At 27.9% G+C, this 23,015-nt stretch overlaps 3 protein-coding genes and 1 long non-coding RNA gene across 16 annotated transcripts; 1 reads left to right on the top strand and 3 right to left on the bottom strand.

The window, feature by feature from the left end:
- Positions 1–143: 143 nt before the first annotated feature.
- LOC100877290 (ubiquitin-conjugating enzyme E2 T) lies at positions 144–1,454 on the bottom strand. Of its 2 annotated transcripts, none has more exons than XM_076534764.1 (3): positions 1,259–1,454; positions 563–1,055; positions 144–387 (listed from the first exon to the last, which is right to left on the bottom strand). In XM_076534764.1, the coding sequence occupies exon 2, from the start codon at positions 1,034–1,036 to the stop codon at positions 569–571; it is 468 nt and encodes a 155-aa protein (XP_076390879.1). In that variant the 5' UTR covers positions 1,037–1,055; positions 1,259–1,454; the 3' UTR covers positions 144–387; positions 563–568. The 2 variants fall into 2 exon arrangements, with proteins under 2 accessions (XP_076390879.1, XP_003704500.1); XM_003704452.3 differs by having other exon boundaries at positions 563–1,043; positions 1,259–1,452.
- Positions 1,455–1,489: 35 nt separating this feature from the next.
- Positions 1,490–5,810, bottom strand: LOC143265049 (uncharacterized). Its single transcript, XR_013039151.1, has 3 exons — positions 5,470–5,810; positions 5,283–5,387; positions 1,490–2,547 (listed from the first exon to the last, which is right to left on the bottom strand). It is a non-coding gene; the product is annotated as an uncharacterized LOC143265049 (long non-coding RNA).
- A 69-nt stretch (positions 5,811–5,879) lies between these two features.
- On the top strand, positions 5,880–19,488 carry Nox (NADPH oxidase). 6 transcript variants are annotated; one of them, XM_012287870.2, is made up of 20 exons: positions 8,968–9,225; positions 9,316–9,407; positions 10,197–10,291; positions 10,387–10,498; positions 10,979–11,076; positions 11,370–11,490; positions 11,698–11,848; positions 12,168–12,378; positions 12,465–12,691; positions 13,375–13,563; positions 13,734–13,927; positions 14,298–14,619; positions 14,715–14,856; positions 14,934–15,076; positions 15,345–15,501; positions 15,577–15,797; positions 16,151–16,323; positions 16,611–16,820; positions 17,022–17,225; positions 17,753–19,488. In XM_012287870.2, the coding sequence occupies exons 3-20, from the start codon at positions 10,242–10,244 to the stop codon at positions 17,948–17,950; spliced, it is 3,123 nt and encodes a 1,040-aa protein (XP_012143260.2). In that variant the 5' UTR covers positions 8,968–9,225; positions 9,316–9,407; positions 10,197–10,241; the 3' UTR covers positions 17,951–19,488. The 6 variants fall into 6 exon arrangements, with proteins under 6 accessions (XP_076390869.1, XP_012143255.2, XP_012143256.2 ...); XM_076534754.1 differs by lacking the exons at positions 8,968–9,225; positions 9,316–9,407 and adding an exon at positions 5,880–6,408; XM_012287865.2 differs by lacking the exons at positions 8,968–9,225; positions 9,316–9,407 and adding an exon at positions 5,880–6,408 and having other exon boundaries at positions 15,348–15,501.
- On the bottom strand, positions 17,125–23,012 carry Dgkepsilon (diacylglycerol kinase epsilon). Of its 7 annotated transcripts, XR_013039148.1 has the most exons (12): positions 22,557–22,692; positions 22,002–22,209; positions 21,476–21,647; positions 21,203–21,333; positions 20,982–21,129; positions 20,617–20,834; positions 20,235–20,380; positions 19,996–20,164; positions 19,750–19,930; positions 19,545–19,681; positions 17,449–17,616; positions 17,125–17,357 (listed from the first exon to the last, which is right to left on the bottom strand). XR_013039148.1 is itself a non-coding variant. In XM_076534759.1 (11 exons), exons 2-11 carry the CDS (start codon positions 22,164–22,166, stop codon positions 19,279–19,281), a joined length of 1,596 nt encoding a protein of 531 aa, XP_076390874.1. In that variant the 5' UTR covers positions 22,167–22,209; positions 22,873–23,012; the 3' UTR covers positions 19,030–19,278. The 7 variants fall into 7 exon arrangements, 6 of the variants coding, with proteins under 6 accessions (XP_076390874.1, XP_076390875.1, XP_076390872.1 ...); XM_076534759.1 differs by lacking the exons at positions 17,125–17,357; positions 17,449–17,616; positions 22,557–22,692 and adding exons at positions 19,030–19,407; positions 22,873–23,012; XM_076534760.1 differs by lacking the exons at positions 17,125–17,357; positions 17,449–17,616 and adding an exon at positions 19,030–19,407 and having other exon boundaries at positions 22,612–22,731.
- Between the last annotated feature and the right edge of the window lie 3 nt (positions 23,013–23,015).

The following is a 23,015-nucleotide window of genomic DNA, read 5'->3' on the forward strand; positions in this document are numbered from 1 at the left end:
TAGGAGTTATTTTTAAATTATTTTATTTTATATTTTTAAACTAATATAATACTATGGTTCGCTTATTACAAACATTACATTACATTTAAACTTGTTACAGAAAACTTTATTTTTTGAAGCAGGTGAATGAATTTTAATGAATGTTGTATGTATATACGTTTTATTGATTTTTATTTATTACATTCAATAATATAAATAGCATGATAAATTGTAAACTTAGTTTTGAAAGTATGAAATTTATTAAGCATAATTAATACTGAACTATTTTATTGTATAAATCTATACTTTCTTCTTAATTCAATTTAATTGACTTTTTTTAAATATATTTTATACGATTTATTTTTTAATTTAACTTAACTAATAATTTATTAATTAATAAATATTGTGCTGAAAGTGAAAACAATGACATTATGTTTGAAAAATCATGGTACTTGGTAAATATAGTTTATTATATTATATTTTATTTTATTAGAGATATTGCTAATTATATTTTATATTTAAAATATGTATTTTCTTATATTTTTCTTATCTTTTTAAATATTTAAAAAGATGAAATACTTACACTTAATTAAGAAAGACTCTTCTTTGTTTTCTCTGCAAATCTTTTTGCTTTTTTTTCAAATTCTTGTCTATTAAATTTGTATTCTTGTGCTATATCTGCCATCAGAGGATCATCAGGGTTTGGATTTGCTAATAGACATTGTACAGCATCTAATAAATTTTTCAAACCGATAGTTGGTTTCCAACTACCTTTAGGTGGCATGTTTAATAGATCCATACAAATACGACCTTTGTTATCAATATTTGGATGGTAAATAGGTGTCTGGAAAGTAATCCGTGGAGGTTCAAATGGATATTGCTTAGATATGTTAATTTCTAACTGAAAAATACATCCACTGTATGGGCTTCCATGTGGTCCAATAATCGTTGCCACTAAATTTTCAAGATCATCAGATTTTGAAAAGCAGCAAATTCCTTCTGAAGGATGCTGAGCAAGTCGTTCAAGTTCACGTTTTAATCTTAAAGACCTTTGCATTGTTCCCCTAAACAAAATACTAATGATGTACTATTAATATCAAACATGTTTCATAGATAATTCAGAAAAACTGATATAAGAAAAAGTAAATTACTTTAAGTAACTTTGTATAATAAATAATTTCCTTACTGTCTGACTTATTATTTAACTGTATTATGTTAACAATATATATTAATAATAATGAAGATATTCATCTTGCATTGTTAGTAATTAATTACTTACCTCTTCAAATCAAATTCTAGTTTGATACTTCAACATAAATTCTGATAAGAATTATTATTTTTTTTTTAATTTTACAAGTTCCTTTATTTTAATCTTCTATTATTAATGTTAAAGATTGAATTAATTTTAAACAGTAATTGCAATTCATACGTATACAATTTTAAACTGTAATCCATAACTACAGAATAGCTAGAAAGTACACTGGAGTACATTTTCCGTTGTGGACTGAAAATTTTAAACTGCTGCAGTATTAAAATAATAAATTCAGAAATTTCATTTTACATGTTTGTATATGATGATAATTCCAGTTTTTTGGTACTTAAAGGCATTTTGATGTAAAGATGAAATTTCAGATATAATTCCAGCCGATATGACAGTTAAAGAATTCTCTCCTGGTTACTATCATAGTATAAATTCAAATACGTCGATAACTATTGGTTTTTATTGTTGAATCGTCGGTAAGTACGACTTTTTAAAAAATTCAGATACAGAGCGAGCATAAATATAAACTTTAAAGAACATGGGGAACTAAAGTTTTCAAAACACTTTAAACTTTATTTTCCAATAATATATTGTTTGTTTTTTGTAATCTTATCATCTTCCATCAGATGGCACGAGATGCACTGTTTTCAGAAAGCGCGCGTAATTTTTAAATTTAAAAAATATGTAACACTGAAGATTTTTAAATACTTTTCACAATAGACTGTTGTTTTTCACCATATATTTACAAATTAAATTTGCGATTTAACTAACAATAAGAATGTAAAATTCAATTATAAAAGAATGTTAATTTACATAAATTTAAAGCACAAATAAGGTAATTGGTACCCCTGTATAGTTCCTTAAATCATTTTTCTGAAGTACGTCTACAGAATTGATAGTAATACCACAATTTGTAATTGTAATATAGTTAAAAATAATGTATTATTTCACTATTAACATTGTTTTTAATATGTGGAAAACTAACATGCTTACTATCTGATTATAAACATGAAGAAATATTCCATACAAAATTTACGAACGAAGATTTATAAATTGAGACATTGACTGCATCATAACTGTTTATTTCTGATTCTTCATAATACAGATTGTAGATTGTTATGAAATAATTTCTCATTTTCGTTCACTACCAGAAACGACCATTTTCTATCATTTTATTCGAGAAACTCGACCGAACATTAGGTTAAGTACACTTTTTTATTTTATATATTATTTTCGTACCTGGCACCTCATAGTACTAATTTCCTGTTCTACCGGATTTAGTAGCAGTATGCTCTGGTAAATGTTACCTGCAAAACAAGTACTCTTGTGTAAATGACTTTCACGTAGTTTTAATGAGAAAAATTGTCACAGTGATTTTAGTTGCATAATATGCTACATTTGAATATTAATATGGTTCTGGATAATTTGACACTATTCGCCGCTACAAAAGCAATTACGAAACAAGACAAAATATTAATACTCTATTGGAAATAGGTTACAAATGATGCACACTGCAATTGTATTTTATCAAATATAAATAAATTGCATATTTTACTACAATTTTTGTACTATCTTTCCCAATTATACTTTCTTTTAATCGACGTTTATACATAGAATGGTACTTTACACGGTATGGTACGTAACATAGTTTTTTTACTATAATAGAAATTTTTGTTTTGAACAAAGGATTGAATATATTATGAACGATCGAAGAATAAATTTCGTAAGTTTCTTCCTTTCTCATCTTTTTTGTAACCAAAAGCTGTATAACATAAAGGTTATTGTTAATTATTGTGGTTAAAAAGTTAAAGTATTTGCCTAATTAATTGGACTGACTAAGGTAATTATTTAATTTTGTTTTAAACATATTTATCAACAATGTCATTGTCAAGTATATACAATAACATTATAACAAAGTATTTAACTACTCTATTCGTCAAATTTTGCAGTTGTACATAATAAACCAATCTTCGCGTACTTATCCAACGGTTTATAAGGTTTTGACAGTTCAGAAATAATGCTCTCGTTAACCATATCGTTAAAAGTGAAAGTTGCAAAAAAATGCACTCACTTTATGCTTCATTAAAGGTTTAAAACAGAAGCACGAGGGTCATAAATCATTCGTAACTTATAATTACACAAAATGAACTCTAAGTTGATGATCAGTTATCGTTATGTATATGTAAAATGTTTATTCGCCAATTTATATGCACAAATATTATGCTATTAAAAAATATATAATTATTTTTTTTATTTAACAATTTAACGATTTTAAGAAAATTATAGTATATTTAATTTTGTATTAAAAATAAGTAACGTGTCTGAAATAAAAATGTGTTTAAAAAAGTTATAATTAACCGTGCAAAAAGAAATTACCGGTAATAAATGCTATACAATACTGACAAAATAAGAAGGTGGTAATTTGAAAGATCATAAAGGTTGAAATTTTGTGACGATGCTTTGCCTATCTTTCTCAATCCAGCAGATACATTATAATCGATAAAAGTTTAGGCAATTCCGGTTTTCGAACGGTCCTACTACGATCACAGAATCTGACTACATACGTCGACATTAACACTTGCAACACATAGATAGAGAAATTTCCGTTTAGTATACTTAAACCTGAAAGTCGAGTTTCTACCTGAAATCATTTAATATTCTAAAAAATCTTGTCTTTTTCTTCTATAATAAAACATATGCTCTTCCGTACAAAATTTGTACAATATAAATAACAGTTACAACACATATAAGTATTTTTTGTAATATAGGCGAAATTAATAGTAATCGAAATTACGGTATTGTTCCAAAAAAAACGTTATTTATTGCTAAGTTTGTATTATAGTTGTAAAACTGTAACAGAAGTTACAATGTTGTAAGCCAGATATATCGACACCCGATACGAATAACATTGTAACTGTAGATCATGTTTACAATATCGTTCACATCAAATATCGATACCTACAATATTTTTAGCCTTGAAATTTCACATACTTTTACCTGCAGGTACTGCAATTATCTTCCAACAAACATGGTTACAATTAGTTTTAAACTGTTAATGTTACTTATAATTAGTTTTATATAATCAATGTTATTTACAATTAGTTTTATACCATCAATGTTACTTACAATTAATTTTATACAATTAATGTTACTTACAATCAGATTTGTACAATCAATGTTAGTTATAACTAGTGTTACACATTTAGTGTTACTTACAATTAAGTTTTATACGACTAATGTTACTTACAATTAACATTATACAATTGATTTTATATAATCAATGTTATTTACAATTAGTTTTATACCATCAATGTTACTTACAATTAATTTTATACAATTAATGTTACTTACAATCAGATTTGTACAATCAATATTAGTTATAACTAGTGTTACACATTTAGTGTTACTTACAATTAGTTTTATATGACTAATGTTACTTACAATTAACATTATACAATTGATTTTATATAATCAATGTTTCTTATAATTAGTGTTATACATTTAGTGTTACAATTAGTTTTATGCAACTAATGTTACTTACAATCAGATTTGTACAATCAATGTTAGTTATAATTAGTGTTACAATTAGTTTTATGCGACTAATGTTACTTGCAATCAGTTTTATACAATCAACATTACTTATAATTAGTGTTATACAATTAGTTTCCTACATCAAATGATATTTACAATTAATTTTATACAATTACTATGTACAATCAGTTTTATACAATCAATATTACTTACAGTTAGTGTTATGCAATTAATATTAGTTACAGTTAGTTTAACACAGTCAATGTAACTTACAATTAGTTTCATACAATCTGTATTACTTACAATCAGTTTTATACAATTAACATTATAATTAATTTCAAACAATTAACGTTACTTTCAATCAGTTTTATATGATAAAGGTAAAATAAAAGTGGTGAACGAAATCGAGTAAAGGGAGCATTTATCAAGGGTAAAAAGAAGAATACGAAGAAAGTTGTCGAAGGAAAAAGAAATGGAAGGGACAAATGAAAAAAAGAAACGAATGACTCACGAAGAAGTGAAAGGTTGTCTGTTTGTACATCTGTCTGTATCGCCGTTCGAACGTTGGATCTTTATTGAAATCGAAAGGCATCCCTCTCCTTGGCACATCGTGCTTCTGAAAATTACCGGAATAGATTAACAGAATACATACAGCGATCTCTCGCGATTCGAATCGATGATTTTCGTTCGTCAGTTACCCGCCATCGCTCGATCCAGTTGCTTGGCAAATGGTGAACCACAGTGTATCTCAAACACTATCTTCGTCTTCTTCTTCTTCATTCCCTCTAATGATACAATAAAATCATACTCAATTAAATAATGTATTGATACGTGATGGATGATGTCTCTTACCAAACTTAGGCGATTATTGTAGTCAATTCATTTAAAAGTGACGTCTCAGCAACGGTGAAGTGTAAATCAGAAAATTTGAATGTTATTTATAAATAAAATTGTTTAATTAAATTATAAATTTATTTTCAATTGTATTTTTAGTTCTAACTTAACATTGCAATATATTAAAAGTAAATGATAATTTAAATTTTATGTTACTTTCATTTATAATTGTACTTTTTTTTAATTATTGTTTAAAAACATCGCAAGGACGATTTTGCGACAATTCAAGTATGATTAAAATTTCTCTTATTTATTTTTTACAAATTTGTTCATTCTTATTCAAAGATAAAATAACAATTATACGTTTAATTTTATTTTGACGCTTCATATTTTCTAAACTATTTCTTAATTTAATCAAAAATAAATTTTTGTTAATTTAATAACTACAAGTTTGATTAAATTTCAATTAATCTGTCACCTAAATATTTCATTACTACAAAAAAGTTTTTCTGTAAAAATTTGAGAATTTGATATTGTGTGCATAATCTCAAAGACCTGGATCGTGATTAAGAACTAAACATTGATGTGTAAAGTGATCGAATTTGTTTGGACTTGATAAATTTGTTGTTGATTCGATGAAGACAGTGAGAAGAAAAATGGAAGGTGAAGTCAATCGCGCGGAAGACGAATATTTGATGGAAAGAAGAAGATCGAATATTTTAGAAGAATGTTCGCATATAATCGGGGTGAATGGAGTAGCTCGTTATAATAGGGAGACGTTTAGACAACTTTTATTGGATCAGGTAAGCAATTTTCTTTTTTATCGATGAACTGTTTATGAATGGTGTTATGTTAGCAAACCTTGGAGGTGAAGATTAACGATGGGCAGATTTAGTGCGCGTGAAAGAACTCACTGGCACCGACGTGCACGGTGCACGTAATTAAAAGTGTTTGCTTTTACGAATTTACAAATTTTAATTTTTGGAATTTTCAAATTTTGATTTTTGGAACTTTCAAATTTCGATTTCACAAATTTTGAAATTTTGATTTTTGGAACTTTCAAATTTTGATTTTTGGAATTTTCAAATTTCGTTTTCACAAATTTTCAAATTTCAATTTCACAAATTTTCAAATTTCAATTTCTGGAATTTTCAAATTTTGATTTTTGAAATTTTCAAATTTTCATTTCACAAATTTCCAAATTTCAATTTCTCAAATTCTCCAATTCAAAAATTTAGAAATATGGTAATGATAAAATATGATCATTTTTCGAATTTTGAAATTTTAATTTATCAAATTGTTCAACTCAGAAATTTAGAAATATGGTAATAGAAAAACTTGAGAATTTAAAAATTTGTAAATTTCGAATTTTGATAATTTAGAAATCTACGAAATTAGATGCATAGAAATACAGGAATAATTCCCGAATTTAAAAAACTTAAAATTAAAAATGTTCGATTTCAAAATCTAAAAATCTAATAGCATAAAAATTTACAAATATAGAAATTCAAAAAGAAATTTATAAATATAGAAATTCAAAAAGAAATTTATAAATATAGAAATGTCAAATTACCAAGTTAGAAGGGCAGAAAAAATGTTCGAATTTAGAAATCTGAGAAATTCGATAACTTTGTAATCCGGGGATAAACCACTTTGCAAGGAGAACCGAAAAGTCGAAGAAATCGAGGGATAGGAAATAAGACAAGGTCGCGTTACCATTAAAAGTAAATAACAGCAAGGTGAAAGAGATAATCGAGTGGAGAATGACTTAACACCGAGGAATCTGTTCGCTCAAGGGAAAAGGATACCCAGCGGAGACAAGGTATGACGGGATCAAAGCATAATGGCAACGGGATTTCTATCGAGGACCAAAGATTTCGATCAAGGTGGTTGATCGCCGGGGGCCAATAAGCCTTCACACGCCTCGAGGGTCTTCGATTCTCGTTATTTGGTCGTGGTCGTGGTCACTTCGGCCCAGAATTCATATAATAATTACATTATTCATGATTATCGTCACATACTACACGATTAACGCGTCACTGTAGAGTCTGGATATAAGCGAATCTTTCGGATACGAACTTTCGTTTACATCATGTAGTTCCGACATTTACCGAAGTTTAGCGAATGACAGGAATATCCGAACTACGAACGTAAACAAATACAGTATTCTCTCCGTAAATGTTACTTTTGCCGGTCTCGATTGTAACATTTACGGTAGAGGTCCTACATTTTTTGTTGTGTGCTGAACGTAAAAAGAGCCAGCGATACAAAAGACAAGGAGGGATAGAGTTTCGAGCGTTCGGCAAACATGAAAGACTCGTGCGTGTTCTGTCTTCTAAATTTAAAAATTAAAATTCTTTATTTTTGGTTTTTCGTCAATGGAACTTTTACCATCGTATTTGTCTCGTTTTTTTGATTAGAATGACACCAAACACGATATGATTACGATCGTAATTACTTATGTAACAAGCCATGAAAGTTTGGGATGTAACATTTACGGTAGAGGTGCGAATTCCTCCTAAAGGCTTGCTATACAAGTAATTATGATTTTAATTATACTATGTTTGGTACCATTTTAATCAGAAAAACGAGACGAATACGATAATCAAAGCTTCATTGATGAAACCCCAAAAATAAAGAATTTTAATTTTTGAATTTAAAAGACAGAAGACGCACGAGTCTTTCATGTTTGCCGAACGCGTCAACCTTCTGCTTCTCTTTCTTTTCCATTCGCCGTCCTCTTTTATGTTAAAAACTTTAATCACTCGTTACACACGCAATTGTAACGTAATTATATTATGTTTGGTGTCATTTTAATCAGGAAATCTAGAGAAATACAACAGTAAAAGTTTCATAAAAAAATAGTAAGAAATAAGAAAGTTACAATCTTTTCCTTTGCTTGCATTAATATGTGTCTCACCGATATTCGATCCTCGTCGTTTTGGCGACCGATCGTGTTTCATTCTTGACTGATTTCGAGGGGGATCCCCCCAGTAGTGAGGATACAATTTTAACATTTTCGGTAGAGATCTTTTTAACATTTACGAAGAGAATACTGTAGTGAACACATCGTTGGAACAATTTTAATGCAAGAACTTTTTTATTTTTGATGTTTTTGTTATGAAACTTCTTACCGACATATTTGTGATACTTTCCTGATTAAAATGAGACTAAATGTGACGTAATTCATAATATATTTACTTATTTCAAGCGTTTTGTTTATATAGATGTTTTACCGTAGTAAGATTCGCGGTAAACAGACGCGGAATGACATGTCGAGTAATTTCGCTTTTCTTCGGCGCTATTCGGATAATCACGTGATGCATTTGACAGTCGAAATCGTAGACTTAGCTCTATCTTCGAGGGTTTTATTTCTGTTCATTATTACAAATAAATATGCCTTGAATTATATTGTGTTTGGTCTCATTTTAATGAAGAAAATGTCACTAATTAGTTGGGAAAAGTTGAATAGAAAAAAAGACTGAAAATAAAAAAGTTAACGGCACATTTGTATTGCAAATAATAAAACAGGGTTTTGATGTTTTTTGACTGATATAATCGCAGTCTCTTTTCCACCCGCTATCTTCCTTTGCGTTTAAAACTTATCGTCAATTAAACCAGTAATTATAGTCAAAATTATATAATGTTTTGTCGTATTTTAATCAGAAAAACGTAAAAGAATTTATTGATAACTTTATTGTTTTCCTCAGGTTAAGATTTACCGAAGATAACACGTAAGAAATTATGAATTATCGTACTCGCCAGATGCCGGGATCAAAATAGAAGACAGTAGAAACAAAACGTATATATTAGCCCGCAAATATTTATGCATGTAGCAAGATTTGCAAACTGCAAAGTATAAATAAGCCGTATAATTTAGGAGATCCATTATGGAATATTTGATTTGTTTTCTTTATAGTTTTAGATATATCATATATGCATAAATATTCGCAATACTTGTAATACATTTTTTTAAATAATTGTACAGGGTGTTTGTATTCGTAACGTTTGCCTTGATATCTAAACAATTATTTGTATTGCCAGGAGATGTTTCGAATGGAAGGTCAATGATTTTAGTGGAAACATAATTCAATGGTAATAAGCTTCGTGTAGGTGGTGGCGTGAAGGACATCTGAAAGTCAACTTCATTATTTTTTAACGGGACCATGTATTTTTTAATGCTAATTCATGTAACTCGTTCTTCCTAAAGAATCATTAACCTATTTCGACACCTGATATGAACAATCTGACTTCTGTTAGGATATTCTACAACTATAATATAAATTGATATTCTAGAATTATAATTAAGGTTGTTTTTAATAAAAATGTAATACAATTTATTGGCATATGAAATATGCTCTTATTATTTTGAAATTTAAAAGATTTGTAAGCTTGTAAATGGAAAATTAAAGAAGTTCAGAATTTGTGTTAGCATAATCCTAAAAAACAATAAAACAAGAATCATAATTCTGCAATTTGAAAATACAAAATGCAAAAGGGGAAATATATCATACAGAGTAAAACTAAAATAAGAAACAATATTTAAATTTTTAATTTGATACAAATGAAAAATAATGAAACTTGATTCCAGACATTGCTGGGAAAATTGTTCTCGCTTTTCGACCGAAATCAGGATATGTTGCTGACACAAGATGAGTGGATCGAATTTTTAAAAGGAAGATTTACGTGAGAACAATTATAAATTAATTTAATACATATTATACTGGAAAGATAAACATGAATTTGTATTACATATTGACAAGGTTCAATCATTTTTACAGAAATGAAAAACATATCGATTTCATTAGCCATATCGAAAGCGTTGCATACAGTCTGTGCAACGAGAATCCTATAAGCCTGATGAAATTTCAACAAATATTCTCTACTAAGGAGGTAAATGTTTAATACTGCAATTTGTCACCAAATGTGTAAAATAAATTCTATAAAATATTTACAAATTATATTTACTTACCTAAACATCTAATTTCATTTTGCTTTCATTTGTTTATAATAATGAAAACAAATTTTATCTGTTATTTAATATTTTTATGCTTTTACTTGAATATTCTATTTTATTTTATTTTCATTTTTATGCAATAACGAAAATAATAATTTTTTATGAAACTATCTGAACAATATTTATTGATTTGTTATGAATATAGAATTCAACCAAATTTGAAATGAAATTTGAAATATTGCAAGTTACATATTTATAATAAATAAATAGTATAGTATAGCAATAAATGATAAACAAATAAATAGTAAATTAATAATTAGAAATATAATATTATACTTTCAGCAATAAATTATTATTTATTAATAAATAAATTATTTTATCATCAAAGTTGTTTTCAACAAATTTCTATGTTATAGATTGTAGATAAATTATATCGACTGATCGATGAAGAAAATGTGGGATACGTGACATCCTCTCAAATTATGGAATTTATTTCAAGCATCAGCGATACAAGGTAATATCGACACCTGATGTAAATAGTATTGTACTAGTTTGTAAAAGATGTATAATAGAGCGACTTTTTGCAATGTATTTTTTAATCTACTTTTTACCTTCATTAATATAACAGTTTCTCAAATTTAAAGCTTTTCTTATATTTCTTAATTCAATTAAATTTATATCCCAAAAATATTAATATTATAATTTATTTAATATTTATTATTATTACAATGTTGTTCATGAGAGAATTTACTTTTTATTATATAATAAATCTGATTTATAAATAATCTTTTGTGATGTTCTTTGCAGACCACGAGCTGGTTTTGATAAACGCAGTTTAGAATGGCTGGAAAAAATTTTTAAACAGACTGTCGGCAACGAGAAAGAAATAAGGCGCGAAGAATTTAACAAAATCGTCACTTCGAAGAACGTAGGCAGGAGGCATAAGTATTTTTCATTTGAAATTTGCAATTTAAAATCGTTTCCTTTTTTAATTTTCATTAAAGCTTTTAAGTGAAACATTCTGTAGCAATACATTAAATATTAAGTAAAAAAATATAATGATCAGACAAAAATGATAAAAATACAATTAATATGTCAAGGAAGTACTTTTTAACTGGAAAAATTATGCTTTCAGCCATTCTTCACTGACAGAGTGTTCCAAATATTCGACAAGGACAATTCTGGAACCATATCCTTGCAGGAATTTCTTGACGCGATGAATCAATTCGCGGGAAAGAGTCCCGATGACAAAATCAAATTTCTTTTCAAAGTTTATGATATCGATGGTAAAGCATTTTCATATATATTTTATTATTTAAATATAAATTACATTAATTAAATTTGAAATACTAGGAATATATATTTAAGACCTGTTAATAACAGTAAAAGTACTAATTTAAATATTTAACATTTTAATCAACATTGATATTAATTATCTAATGTTTCAAATTTTCACGAGTATTATTGATTATTAATAGAAACTTAATTTGCCTACATCAAATTGAATTTAGAATGTTGAGCAGAATAAAACCTCTCCCTAATACTCTTACATTTTTCATTTCCTGTAAAATCATATTAACCCAAAATTTGTTATTTCGGGAAAAGGTGATGGATTGATACAGCTTCGTGAACTGGAACACGTGATGAGAGCATGCATGGAGGAAAATGGAATAGAGTGTAGCGAAGAACAAATCGAGGAATTAACCATAGCGTTATTCGAAGACGCTGATCAGGCTAACAGGGGAGCCATCACGTTCGAAGCCTTGAAAAATCAATTAGAAAAACATGATGGATTATTGGAGAACCTTTCTATTAGGTAAATAAACCATTACGTCACAACTCGCTGTGAAACTGATTCATAAATTATAGCAAAAAATTATTGAAACTGAATTTAAATCACAGCATCGACCGATGGTTAGTGCCACCAAAACCAAAATTGAAACCGAAGACTGGTTTGGGCTTCCTGGCATCATTGAGACCTTATCAGTTAACGAAACCGTACATGAAAAATAATTATGTCTACATTGCCTTCATCTCGATCTTTGTCTCCATCAATGTGGCTCTCTTCATCTCCAGACTTTACGAATATCGACGATCTAATGGCTATGTTATGCTCGCTCGAGCTTGTGGTAACAAAATTTCTTCAATGGCAGACGTACTTTTTGTGATATAAATATCTTTGTATTTTTTGAATCATCGCGGGCGATGTTTACCTCGAAATTCTAAAAATATTGCACTGAAAATATTGACAGAAGTACCTCTGTACCGATACCCAAAACGGAGAATTGTATTTCAAGAATTGTAAAAGAAAATCCTGAAAACGGCGAAGAATATCCGATAATGTAGGAATTAATACTACTCTTGTCTGGATGCTTCGTGAACAGTTATTCTATAACTAATACTATGTAAACAGTCACCTTGCAATTAATATAATTAATATGATTATGTATGAAATGATTATGATAGGTGTATGAAAATATAAAGACAAGAGAAATACCTATAAATATCATCAAACCAATAATAAGGCAATAATGATGATAATATACAAAAATGTTTATATCTCAGAAATTACAAACTTTCACATATACATAGTAATATATGGTATATGATATATGACCCTTTGACCTTTGTTAATTAACGTTTTTTCATTCTATACAGTGTGTCCTATCTAGCATATAAATACTGAATATTTTTTTAACACCCTGTATAGATTCTGACACGAATTTGTATTAAATACCTTTTATTAGTATTAAGATAGCCAAGGTATTGAAAGCTAAAATGAATTTTAATAGGAATAAATTTTTTAATACAGGACAGTGTTTAAATTTTAACTGCAGCTTCATCTTGGTTCTTATGTTGAGGCAATGCATTACTTTCTTACGAACACATGGATTCAATTCTGTGTTGCCATTAGATCAGCATATTTATCTTCACAAGATGACTGGAGTTCTAATCGGCGTTTTCAGCGTGGTACACACACTGATGCATCTGTTGAATTTTGGTACGTTCTTTAATTTTGAGGTATGTGGTATTAGATACATGTAACATATTTTGCAACACATTTTATAACTATGCTTAAAAGTTCCATAGTTTCAAAATTCTGAAATCTAAAAGCCTTGAAGTTTCAAAACTCTGAAGTCCTAAAAGTATATGTCATCTTACTATTTTCAGGTACAGTGGTGATAAACGATGAAATTCTTAATCAAAATAATTACACTTTATCTGAATGGTTGCTGACAGATAGACCAGGTCTGTTTGGTCTCGTGGATGGCTATGCAAATCCAACTGGAGTTGTTCTCGTTTTTCTTCTTGCCATAATGACAATATGTTCAATGCGGTTTGTTCGCAGAGGGGGCTGCTTTGAGGTAAAACATTATATGTATTCAATAAGAACGCTAATGCTTATGAAATGTAATAAATGAACTGTTTAATCACGTCTATCTAAAGAATATAATATTTCATATATTATAAAAAATATAATATTGAATATAGTATTCAATTGCTGTGAATTACTCTGTTCATGAAATAAAGCTGTTCTAAACATAGAAGCTATGTATTATGAGAATTGTTGATTTTGTCATAAATTATAATATGCATACAGACTAATATATTATATTTTACATAAATAATTAATTGATAGGAATTTATGATCATTATAGAATGTATATGGAATTTCTATTTGAAATTTTATCCATATATTCTCAGTCATTAACAAACTTCCCTTATATTTTACAGATATTTTATTGGTCACACCTGTTGTATATACCATTCTGGATATTGCTAATATTACATGGACCAAATTTCTGGAAATGGTTCATAGGACCAGGTACCATATACCTTTTGGAGAGGATTCGACGAATGGCTTGGTCCCGTTCTCAACTAGGAAAAACATACATAAGTTCAGGACTTTTGCTACCATCGAAAGTAACTCATTTGGTCATTAAAAGACCTCCACATTTCGATTTTCATCCTGGTGATTACGTGTTTGTGAATATTCCTGTGATAGCTCGTTATGAATGGCATCCTTTCACAATCAGTAGTGCTCCAGAACATGAAGGTTTGAATAAACATGAAAGTGGCTCTCTGAGTACTAAATATTACTTATATATTTTCTACAATATTAATAAGTAACATATCTTGTTGTTTTTTTAGATTATTTATGGCTTCATATTCGAGCAGTAGGAGAATGGACCAACAGTCTCTATTCATATTTTGAAAAAGAACAACTGAAACTTCAACGGAACAACATGTTTCCAATCGAAGGATGCAGTAATTCTAACAGTTCTGATAAGGTGTAAGTTTAATGTCAAGTTAATCTGAATTATGCTTATCAGATTCAAATATTATTTCAATTATTTTTGTTTAATGCAGATTTCTGGACCAAAAGCAAAATTTGAGCTTAAATAAAAAAATGGTTTCACCTGCCTTATTAACAGGAAACCGTCGCTGTTTTGATAATCCTATTTTCGCTTCAGAAAATGGAAAGATAATTCAGTCACCACATTCTGCAATTGGTAAATTATCTTCATAAGCTTTGTCTAATGATAGAACCTACTAATATTTAATTTTATTTTTGTACATCATAATTTGATATACTCGATTTCTTGAATTTAACAAAATTATATTCATCATCTTATTACAAATAATAATCTTCTTTTGTTAACTAAAACCGATTGTTAAATACAAAGTCCGCTTCAAATTATTTGTTAACTATAAAACTTAATTAACAACATATTTATGAATAATGAATTTGTTTCTTGCATAAACAACTGACTACAAAAGAAGATAATACAAATATTGTAGGTTCAGCAAATATTGACAAACTTCCAAAGGAACCAAAGCTTCATCGCTCGCTGCTTGGTGCCAAATCGCCTTTAGAAAAATCCGTCTCGGTACCAGATATGCAAACAGGAAACAAGAAAAAGGAAAGACTGACAGCGTAAGCAGTTTGCAACTCCTTTTCTAGATTCACCGACATATATTGTTATATTAATATTATACTTCATTTTGGTAGACTCCGCAACTATATGAGATCTGAATCGGACAGAAGCTTCGATGAACGTCAAATGCGATGTGCACGATTGAAATCTTCAGATCAAGCTTATTCAAGTCCACAAAACAAAGGATTAGCGCAAAGTTTTCGGTATATGAGAACCAAACCTACGATAATTGCATTTAAAACGCCGAGTCTAGAAAACCACGAGTACGAAGCAGTAACACCTACGAATAAAAATAGTTAGTACTATTTGAATTATAAATAAATGAAACAATATATAATAACAGTGCGATTAACAGTTCTGAAAATATATATAAATTCCTTGAAGAACTAAGATTAAAAAATTTTGATTTATAATATCTAATCAATAATGCAATGCCTAAACTATTAAAGTGTGAATCTATTACTAAGATACTATGCAAAATCAACTGTTAAATTAGATAATTTTTTCATATGAGCTAAAATATTCAAAAAGCTTATAACAAAAATATCAATTAATGTAAACTGTTAAAAGACGATTCCATAACTACAATAAGTTAGAACTAGTTCTACATTCATTAATACATTAATAAAGAAAATTTATATAAAACAGCATCACAACCAAATACAAATGACTGCAGAAGATTATCAACCAATATAATCGCAATGCAGGCAGCAGCAGAAGAAGGTAAATTACATACAAAGTTTGAAGAAATCGCAAAGAGAAACATAAATGATATTTGTTCACATGAAGACTTGAATTATACCATAGGAAAACCGTTAGAGGTAAAATCATTATATTCTTCATCTCTTTCGTATTATTCTACTCAATATAGTTTACTATTAATTCAAAATTATGTAATTTAAGTAAAATGAAATCAGTTTATATCTATTTGCTGGTGTAAACCAATTTGTTTTCCAACAGTCACTATTCATTTTTTATAAAATAAATTTTGTCACTCTTATATTGATTTATCTAACTCAAAATAATTTATAATAAGTTGATTAAAAAATGAATTTAGTAAATATTATAATTCTTGCATGGTTCTAAGATTTCATTGACAATTATTCAGATTTTCCTGGATGGTCCATATGGAGCACCCTCGAGTCACATATTTCAAGCGCAACATGCAGTTTTAATTGCAACAGGAATTGGAGTAACACCTTTTGCATCGATATTGCAATCCATTATGCATCGTTACTGGAAAGCCCGGCATACTTGTCCAAAATGCAAGTTCTCCTGGGCTAGTGAAATCCCACCTACTGTCATGCATCTTCGAAAGGCAAATATCACATGATTATTATGTTTCCTTTTATTCTACTGAATTAAAACTCCAAATATGATATTTTTAAATATCTTTAAATAGAAAAATAGAAAAAGTTACTCAATCATTAATCGGTGGAAATAAATATCCAACTAATGAAAATAACAAACATCATTAATGAAAATAAATTTAAAGAAGATATTACTTATTTTTCTTTAGGTCGACTTTTTCTGGATCAATAGAGATCAAAGATCATTTGAATGGTTTGTAAACTTACTATCTCAATTAGAAATGGAGCAAGCAGAACTTGGCGTTACCATGGAACGTTTCCTTGAGATGCACATGTACATCACTAGTGCCCTTCAAAAAAATGATATGAAGGCTGTCAGTTTGCAGTTAGCAATGGACTTAGTTCATCAAATGGTATGTTCTTTTCTTATTCCGCAAATAACATTAATTTATTAATTCAAATCCACATAAAATAATGAGTCATTTGTAACATTCATTACACGCACACACCAGATTTGTAATAGAATATTATGTATATACCTGAAACTAGAATAACAGATTCTTTGATTCTATATCATATTTGTTTAACTGTTTTTTGATTGACTCTGAATTAACTATTCTTCTTAATCAGCCTTACCTTATACTTTTATATTTGCATTCATCTTCTTTCATCACATTGTAAATCTTTGTATATTTCTACACATTTCTGTTGTATTTTTATTTATTACACACATGTAGTGTAGTTATTCGCATTATCTACATATCTAAATATGTTAGAAGTAATACTAATGATAAATTTAATAAACTGAAACAAAATAATAGTAAACTTTCACCTAAAATTCGATTAAATTTATTGTTTTTTGTTAAGTACATTATAAGGTATACATTAAAAAAAGAATATGATTTTTATTGAATCAAATCACAATTGTGTCATTTCCCAGGAAAAACGAGATCTTATAACAGGCCTAAAAACAAGAACAAATGCAGGACGGCCAAATTGGGATAAGGTCTTTAAACAACTCCAAGACAGGAGAAAGGGTAAAGTAACAGTTTTTTATTGTGGACCACCACAATTGGCGAAAATTTTGCGTTATAAATGTGATCAGTTCGGTTTCAAATTTAAAAAAGAATCTTTTTGAGTTTCTATGAAAGAAAATGTTACGTTGTCTTACCTTGTCATTTTGTATCATTGCAAGATATATTTTTATAGCTCCATTGATTATCAATTGTACAACAAATATATATTATTATTTTACTTTAATTTGTCAAGAATTGGAGCAACTGTTCTTAGCATTTAATATTTAAGAATTTTTAAATATTACGTCATTTAAGTAAACAATCAAGAGATTTACTTCATGTTGTTCATGATGCGAGCTGTTTCATGCATTATCCAAATTGTCATTAATATAAGAAGAAAATTCATTTGTCGTTCTGTCATAACTAGAAAATTTATCAGTACTGATATAACTGAAAATAGTTCTTGTAATTGGAAATCCTTCAACTAACTTCAAATATGTTACAAATTCAAAGACAATCTACACAAAGTGATTCTTTTCTCAAATCATCTGAAACTTGAGTCTAATTGAAAATATTATTGTACATATATAATAGTGACACATTATTATATATAATAGTTTCGTTCATTTTTTTCAAACTTAAATTTGAATTTAGATTTTGAAATTATATTCTTTCGACTATATTAAAATAATTTTACCAGAAACTATTTTCTTTGCTATTACAAATAAATAAATGGTAAAAAATATTTGAATTTAAGTGTATTAGTATTTGTAATTAATATATCAATCTTTATTTATCCTATAAGAGTTAAAAGAAAAGAAATATACACATATGAAGAGAACCTTTGCTTTTAACATGGACTATGAACTCCATTAATAGGTAAACGGAGTATTAAAATTTACATTTTAAAACGTTTCCATTTGTCGTCATTTCACATATCCGTTTGCCGATTTTACAATGGTATACTTCATTTTCATGTCCATTGTATTCAATACAGTCATTACATTAACTTATAACTGCTATAATGTATTGTTTTCTTTATATGAGATATTTTTGCAACTTTTTGAATTTAAATAGCATACTATTTATAATGTTTCCGTTCCTTTTTCTTGTTTTTTTGCCAGACAGAGACATAATTCGACTAAATAATTAATATTACTACATTTCTAATATTATAATTTTTTAAATAATAACCACAATGTATGTAACGATATATATATTTTCATAATATTTATACAAAAAAGATATAATTAGAATAAAGTAATAAATTATCTTCCATTTATTTAAAATTACACTAAATATTTTAGTCACTAAAATAACATTCCTTATATTTCATTTTTGGCATATTAGTTTATATGTTTCTTTTCGTAAAATGTAATCAATTTTCACTTGTTTTAAACTAAACAGTGGAATGTACATAATTGAAATTGTGTAACACTATCAGATAAATTTAAGTATCCCTATTAAGTATATTTTCGAGCATAATTGCTTTGTTGCAATATGAAATGTTAAATTCACAAGGTTGTTGATACCACGGTTCACCATCAATTTGCATAGCGCAAGATTTTAGTAATTTTACCTGTATTTTATAAAATGATCATTTATAACATTGATATGAATGTAAATAATAAAATATGTTTTCATTACACCTACTACCTAATTATGTTTAAGCTTGCTTTTTGAAAATTTAATCTATTTAGATTAAACATGAAATACCTTTATGGAACTAGCTTGTCCAAGTCGATAAGGCTGTGAAAGTCCAACCTGAAGTTGAGCCATATGAAAGGAAGAGTAAAGAGCAACTACTTCTAACTTTTCGTCATTGATACTTTGTTTGCCATATTTCTCATGATCTGTTTGACATACAGAAAAATCACGTAAAATATTTATCTAATTTTGCACACAGAACAAAATTTCATACCTTCAAGCCCTATGTTCCAAAGATCAACACCAGCTGCCCATGATGGAATATTCAATATTACAATACTTTCAATAGAGGGCAAATCCACTTTCTTACCATCTAGATATATTTCTATACTTTTATCAAGGTCTTTACATTCTCTTTCTACTACTTGTTGAGTACCAAAACATAAATACAGTAGCTGTTAAAAGAAAACATACATTTTTTAATATAATTTTTAAACAAATATCAAATAAAATATATTACCTTATTAAACAATCTACTGCTATAAAAATAGAAGCGGCTTTCTCGTGTACGATGAAAATTTAATGTTACTTGTGCGTCAACCCCTACACTTATATAGTTATACATGTAAAATGTCTGATTTAAGTTTCTGAGTCCCAATCCGCCATATGGCTTTACTATCACAGTCCATCTAATATAATATTGAAACCAATATAACTACATTTCAAGACAATTTACTACACTGCATACTTTTTATGTACCTATCAAGTTCCACTTGTTTTGCTGTTTGCAATTCCTGTAAGATCTCTGTAGGATCCTTGCTTGAATCATGTTCTTTTCCCCATCCTAATACTCTTGATAAATCATTTCCTGTTCCTAGAGGAATTATTGCTAACGGTGGAACTGGCTATTCCAAATGAAAACATTTTATATTCATTTACTTTGCTATTGTAATACAGTATTACGATATTTACATCAGGTGAATGCAATTAGGCAAATGTACAATATAGATGAATTCAAAATATATGAAATCTTTATGAGCAATATTACAAGGACTATTTTTCTCTACTAAAAACTTGATAAATAATTTAACATATTAATGAACCTTAATTGAATTAAGCATTGATATAATATCTGTATTACCTCCAATCCAAGTTTATGAATAGAACTTAAAAGCCAAGCTATTGTTCCATCTCCACCCGCAACAAGGATAGTACACGATACTTTTCCGAGTAAACGGCACCATTCAAGAAGAGCAACTGGATCGCGTTCTGATAAATCAACAACTTGGGCAGGATTTATTAATCTTCTAAACAAAGATAAGATTTCTGCTCCATCATTATTTCCAGACTTTTTATTTGCTGAAAGAAACATTATATAAACATAAGTTTGGAAAGTATACATACATCATGTAATTTATAGACTTCAAATTTATACTTTACAGACTTTGCTATATTACAAGTGTATAAACATCTACTATTTAGTTATCATATTACTTATTAACTTACCAACAACTATAAGAGGTTTCCAATGAGACCAGTTTGGTGGTTTAACTGCACGAATATGTAATTTACGTCGAACAGTACTTCGTAAATTTATTACGTCCAAACTACTTGGCGGAATCACCATTAATTTAAATTTACCAAAATCACATATCTGAAAATGAAAACGAAATAAATACATCAGAATCATATATCATAAACATGAATCAAAAATAGGTAATGTATACTTCAGATAGATTAGCTTTGCAAGTGTCGTGCACACATCTTTGACACCAACAACACCACCAATCTATTAAACCGGGTTCCAAGTCACATTCTTCATTACATACGTGACATATCGCATTCAGAGGTAAATTACCTTGTGTGAAACGAATAGAAATTAGCTATAATTCATATGATGTTAAAACTTAAATGCTAAAAAACAAAATTCAAAAAATAAAATATAAATTTTGACACTAAGTATTAAATATCATATGAAAGAATATTAGAATATAACATACCCTTTATCCAGTGATGTTTCATTGGATTATTTGTGTTCAGAGTAATAATTTTGCACTTCAATTGTTTATCTGCAATCTTAACACATGTAGGATCCGCACATACACCACACGAATCACAAATCAAGCCATTAATATTTAGCAATAAACTTTCACAAATACTACAATAATATGCCTATGGAAATAAATATAATTTTTATATATTTACACATATTGTAATTTAAATAACTTTTAAGTTTAACAGAGATATTTTTTAACTAATTAATTTATTCTAGACCTTATTCATTTTAACATTAATTTGTAACAAAGTATATTTAAGAACATATTTAGAATAATATATACATCCTTAATGCAAAATATAGTTATTCTTTCAGAGAATCGTGCTGTAGCAGATTCATCTACGTAATTGTTGTAATATATTTATTGATTGTAAGTATCTTAGTTTAATAATGTATAAGTATCATATAATAATCTATGAAAAGATAAAAAAAAAGTAAGAAATGTATATTTTAAATGTATGTACAAATACCTTTGTTTCTCTTCTAATGGATTTCCAATTGTGCTGTTTGGTAACATCTCTAATATGAATACGGGGCTCTCCTATAAGGTATCGAAAGAAATTTATTGTAAATATGAAAAATATCATAGTAGACAAAGTATGTAGAACAATAGTAGTAAATCCTTCCTCTAACATATTATTGAATAAATTTTGTGTCTTCCAAAATGATTATGATTCTCTGTAAAATAAAGAATTGTTAAAAACCTAACACAAAAATTTTGTCTTAGTGAAATTTTTATACTACAAATATTTCTTACTTAAAACTCAAATTGATTGAAATTGTTCATTTTAATTGTACTACATAAAAATAATAAAAATTACGAACACGATAGAATGTATTTTACTTTAATATTTAAAATGACATTTTGTACTATAATAATATAAACATATAACTAAATAAATACAAATAGTAAATAAACATGTAAGTTCTTCAAGTACTTTAAGATAAATATAATAATAACATAATAGATATTTCACTTTGAAAATCGTAACAAAACAAATTATTAATGAATACAGTTTATTTACCGTTCGTAATTTTTTTAATTTCAAGTCATTTGAATTTTATTTGTCACCTACTCACGCCGCACTTATGTACTGTGATTTGAAGTTAGGTACTTATAATTAACACTACAGTGTCAACACATTAGATACATAAAAATAAAATATAGTCATACAATTAAATTTGTACTATGTATGCCATAAATTCAGTTATTAAATATTTTTTAATCTGTAGTTAATTTAATTACGTACTGAACAAAAGTTACATAGTCATATGAAGCAAGAAAGAGATTATAAATGACTAAATACCACATGGATAAAAAAGAAACCAAAGTTCTCTCACCACTCCAATAGGTTTTTATTTATCTGCGCATGTAGCTTTGATTGGTTTAAGTTATATACATTTTTATGTGCTACTCAGTCGATTCGTATATGTTTGTTTGAAGATACTTTATAAGTAAATTTCCAAATCTCAAAATTCTCAAA

This window comes from Megachile rotundata, chromosome 8, assembly GCF_050947335.1.
Source record: "Megachile rotundata isolate GNS110a chromosome 8, iyMegRotu1, whole genome shotgun sequence".
NCBI classification, from domain to species: Eukaryota; Metazoa; Arthropoda; class Insecta; order Hymenoptera; family Megachilidae; genus Megachile; species Megachile rotundata.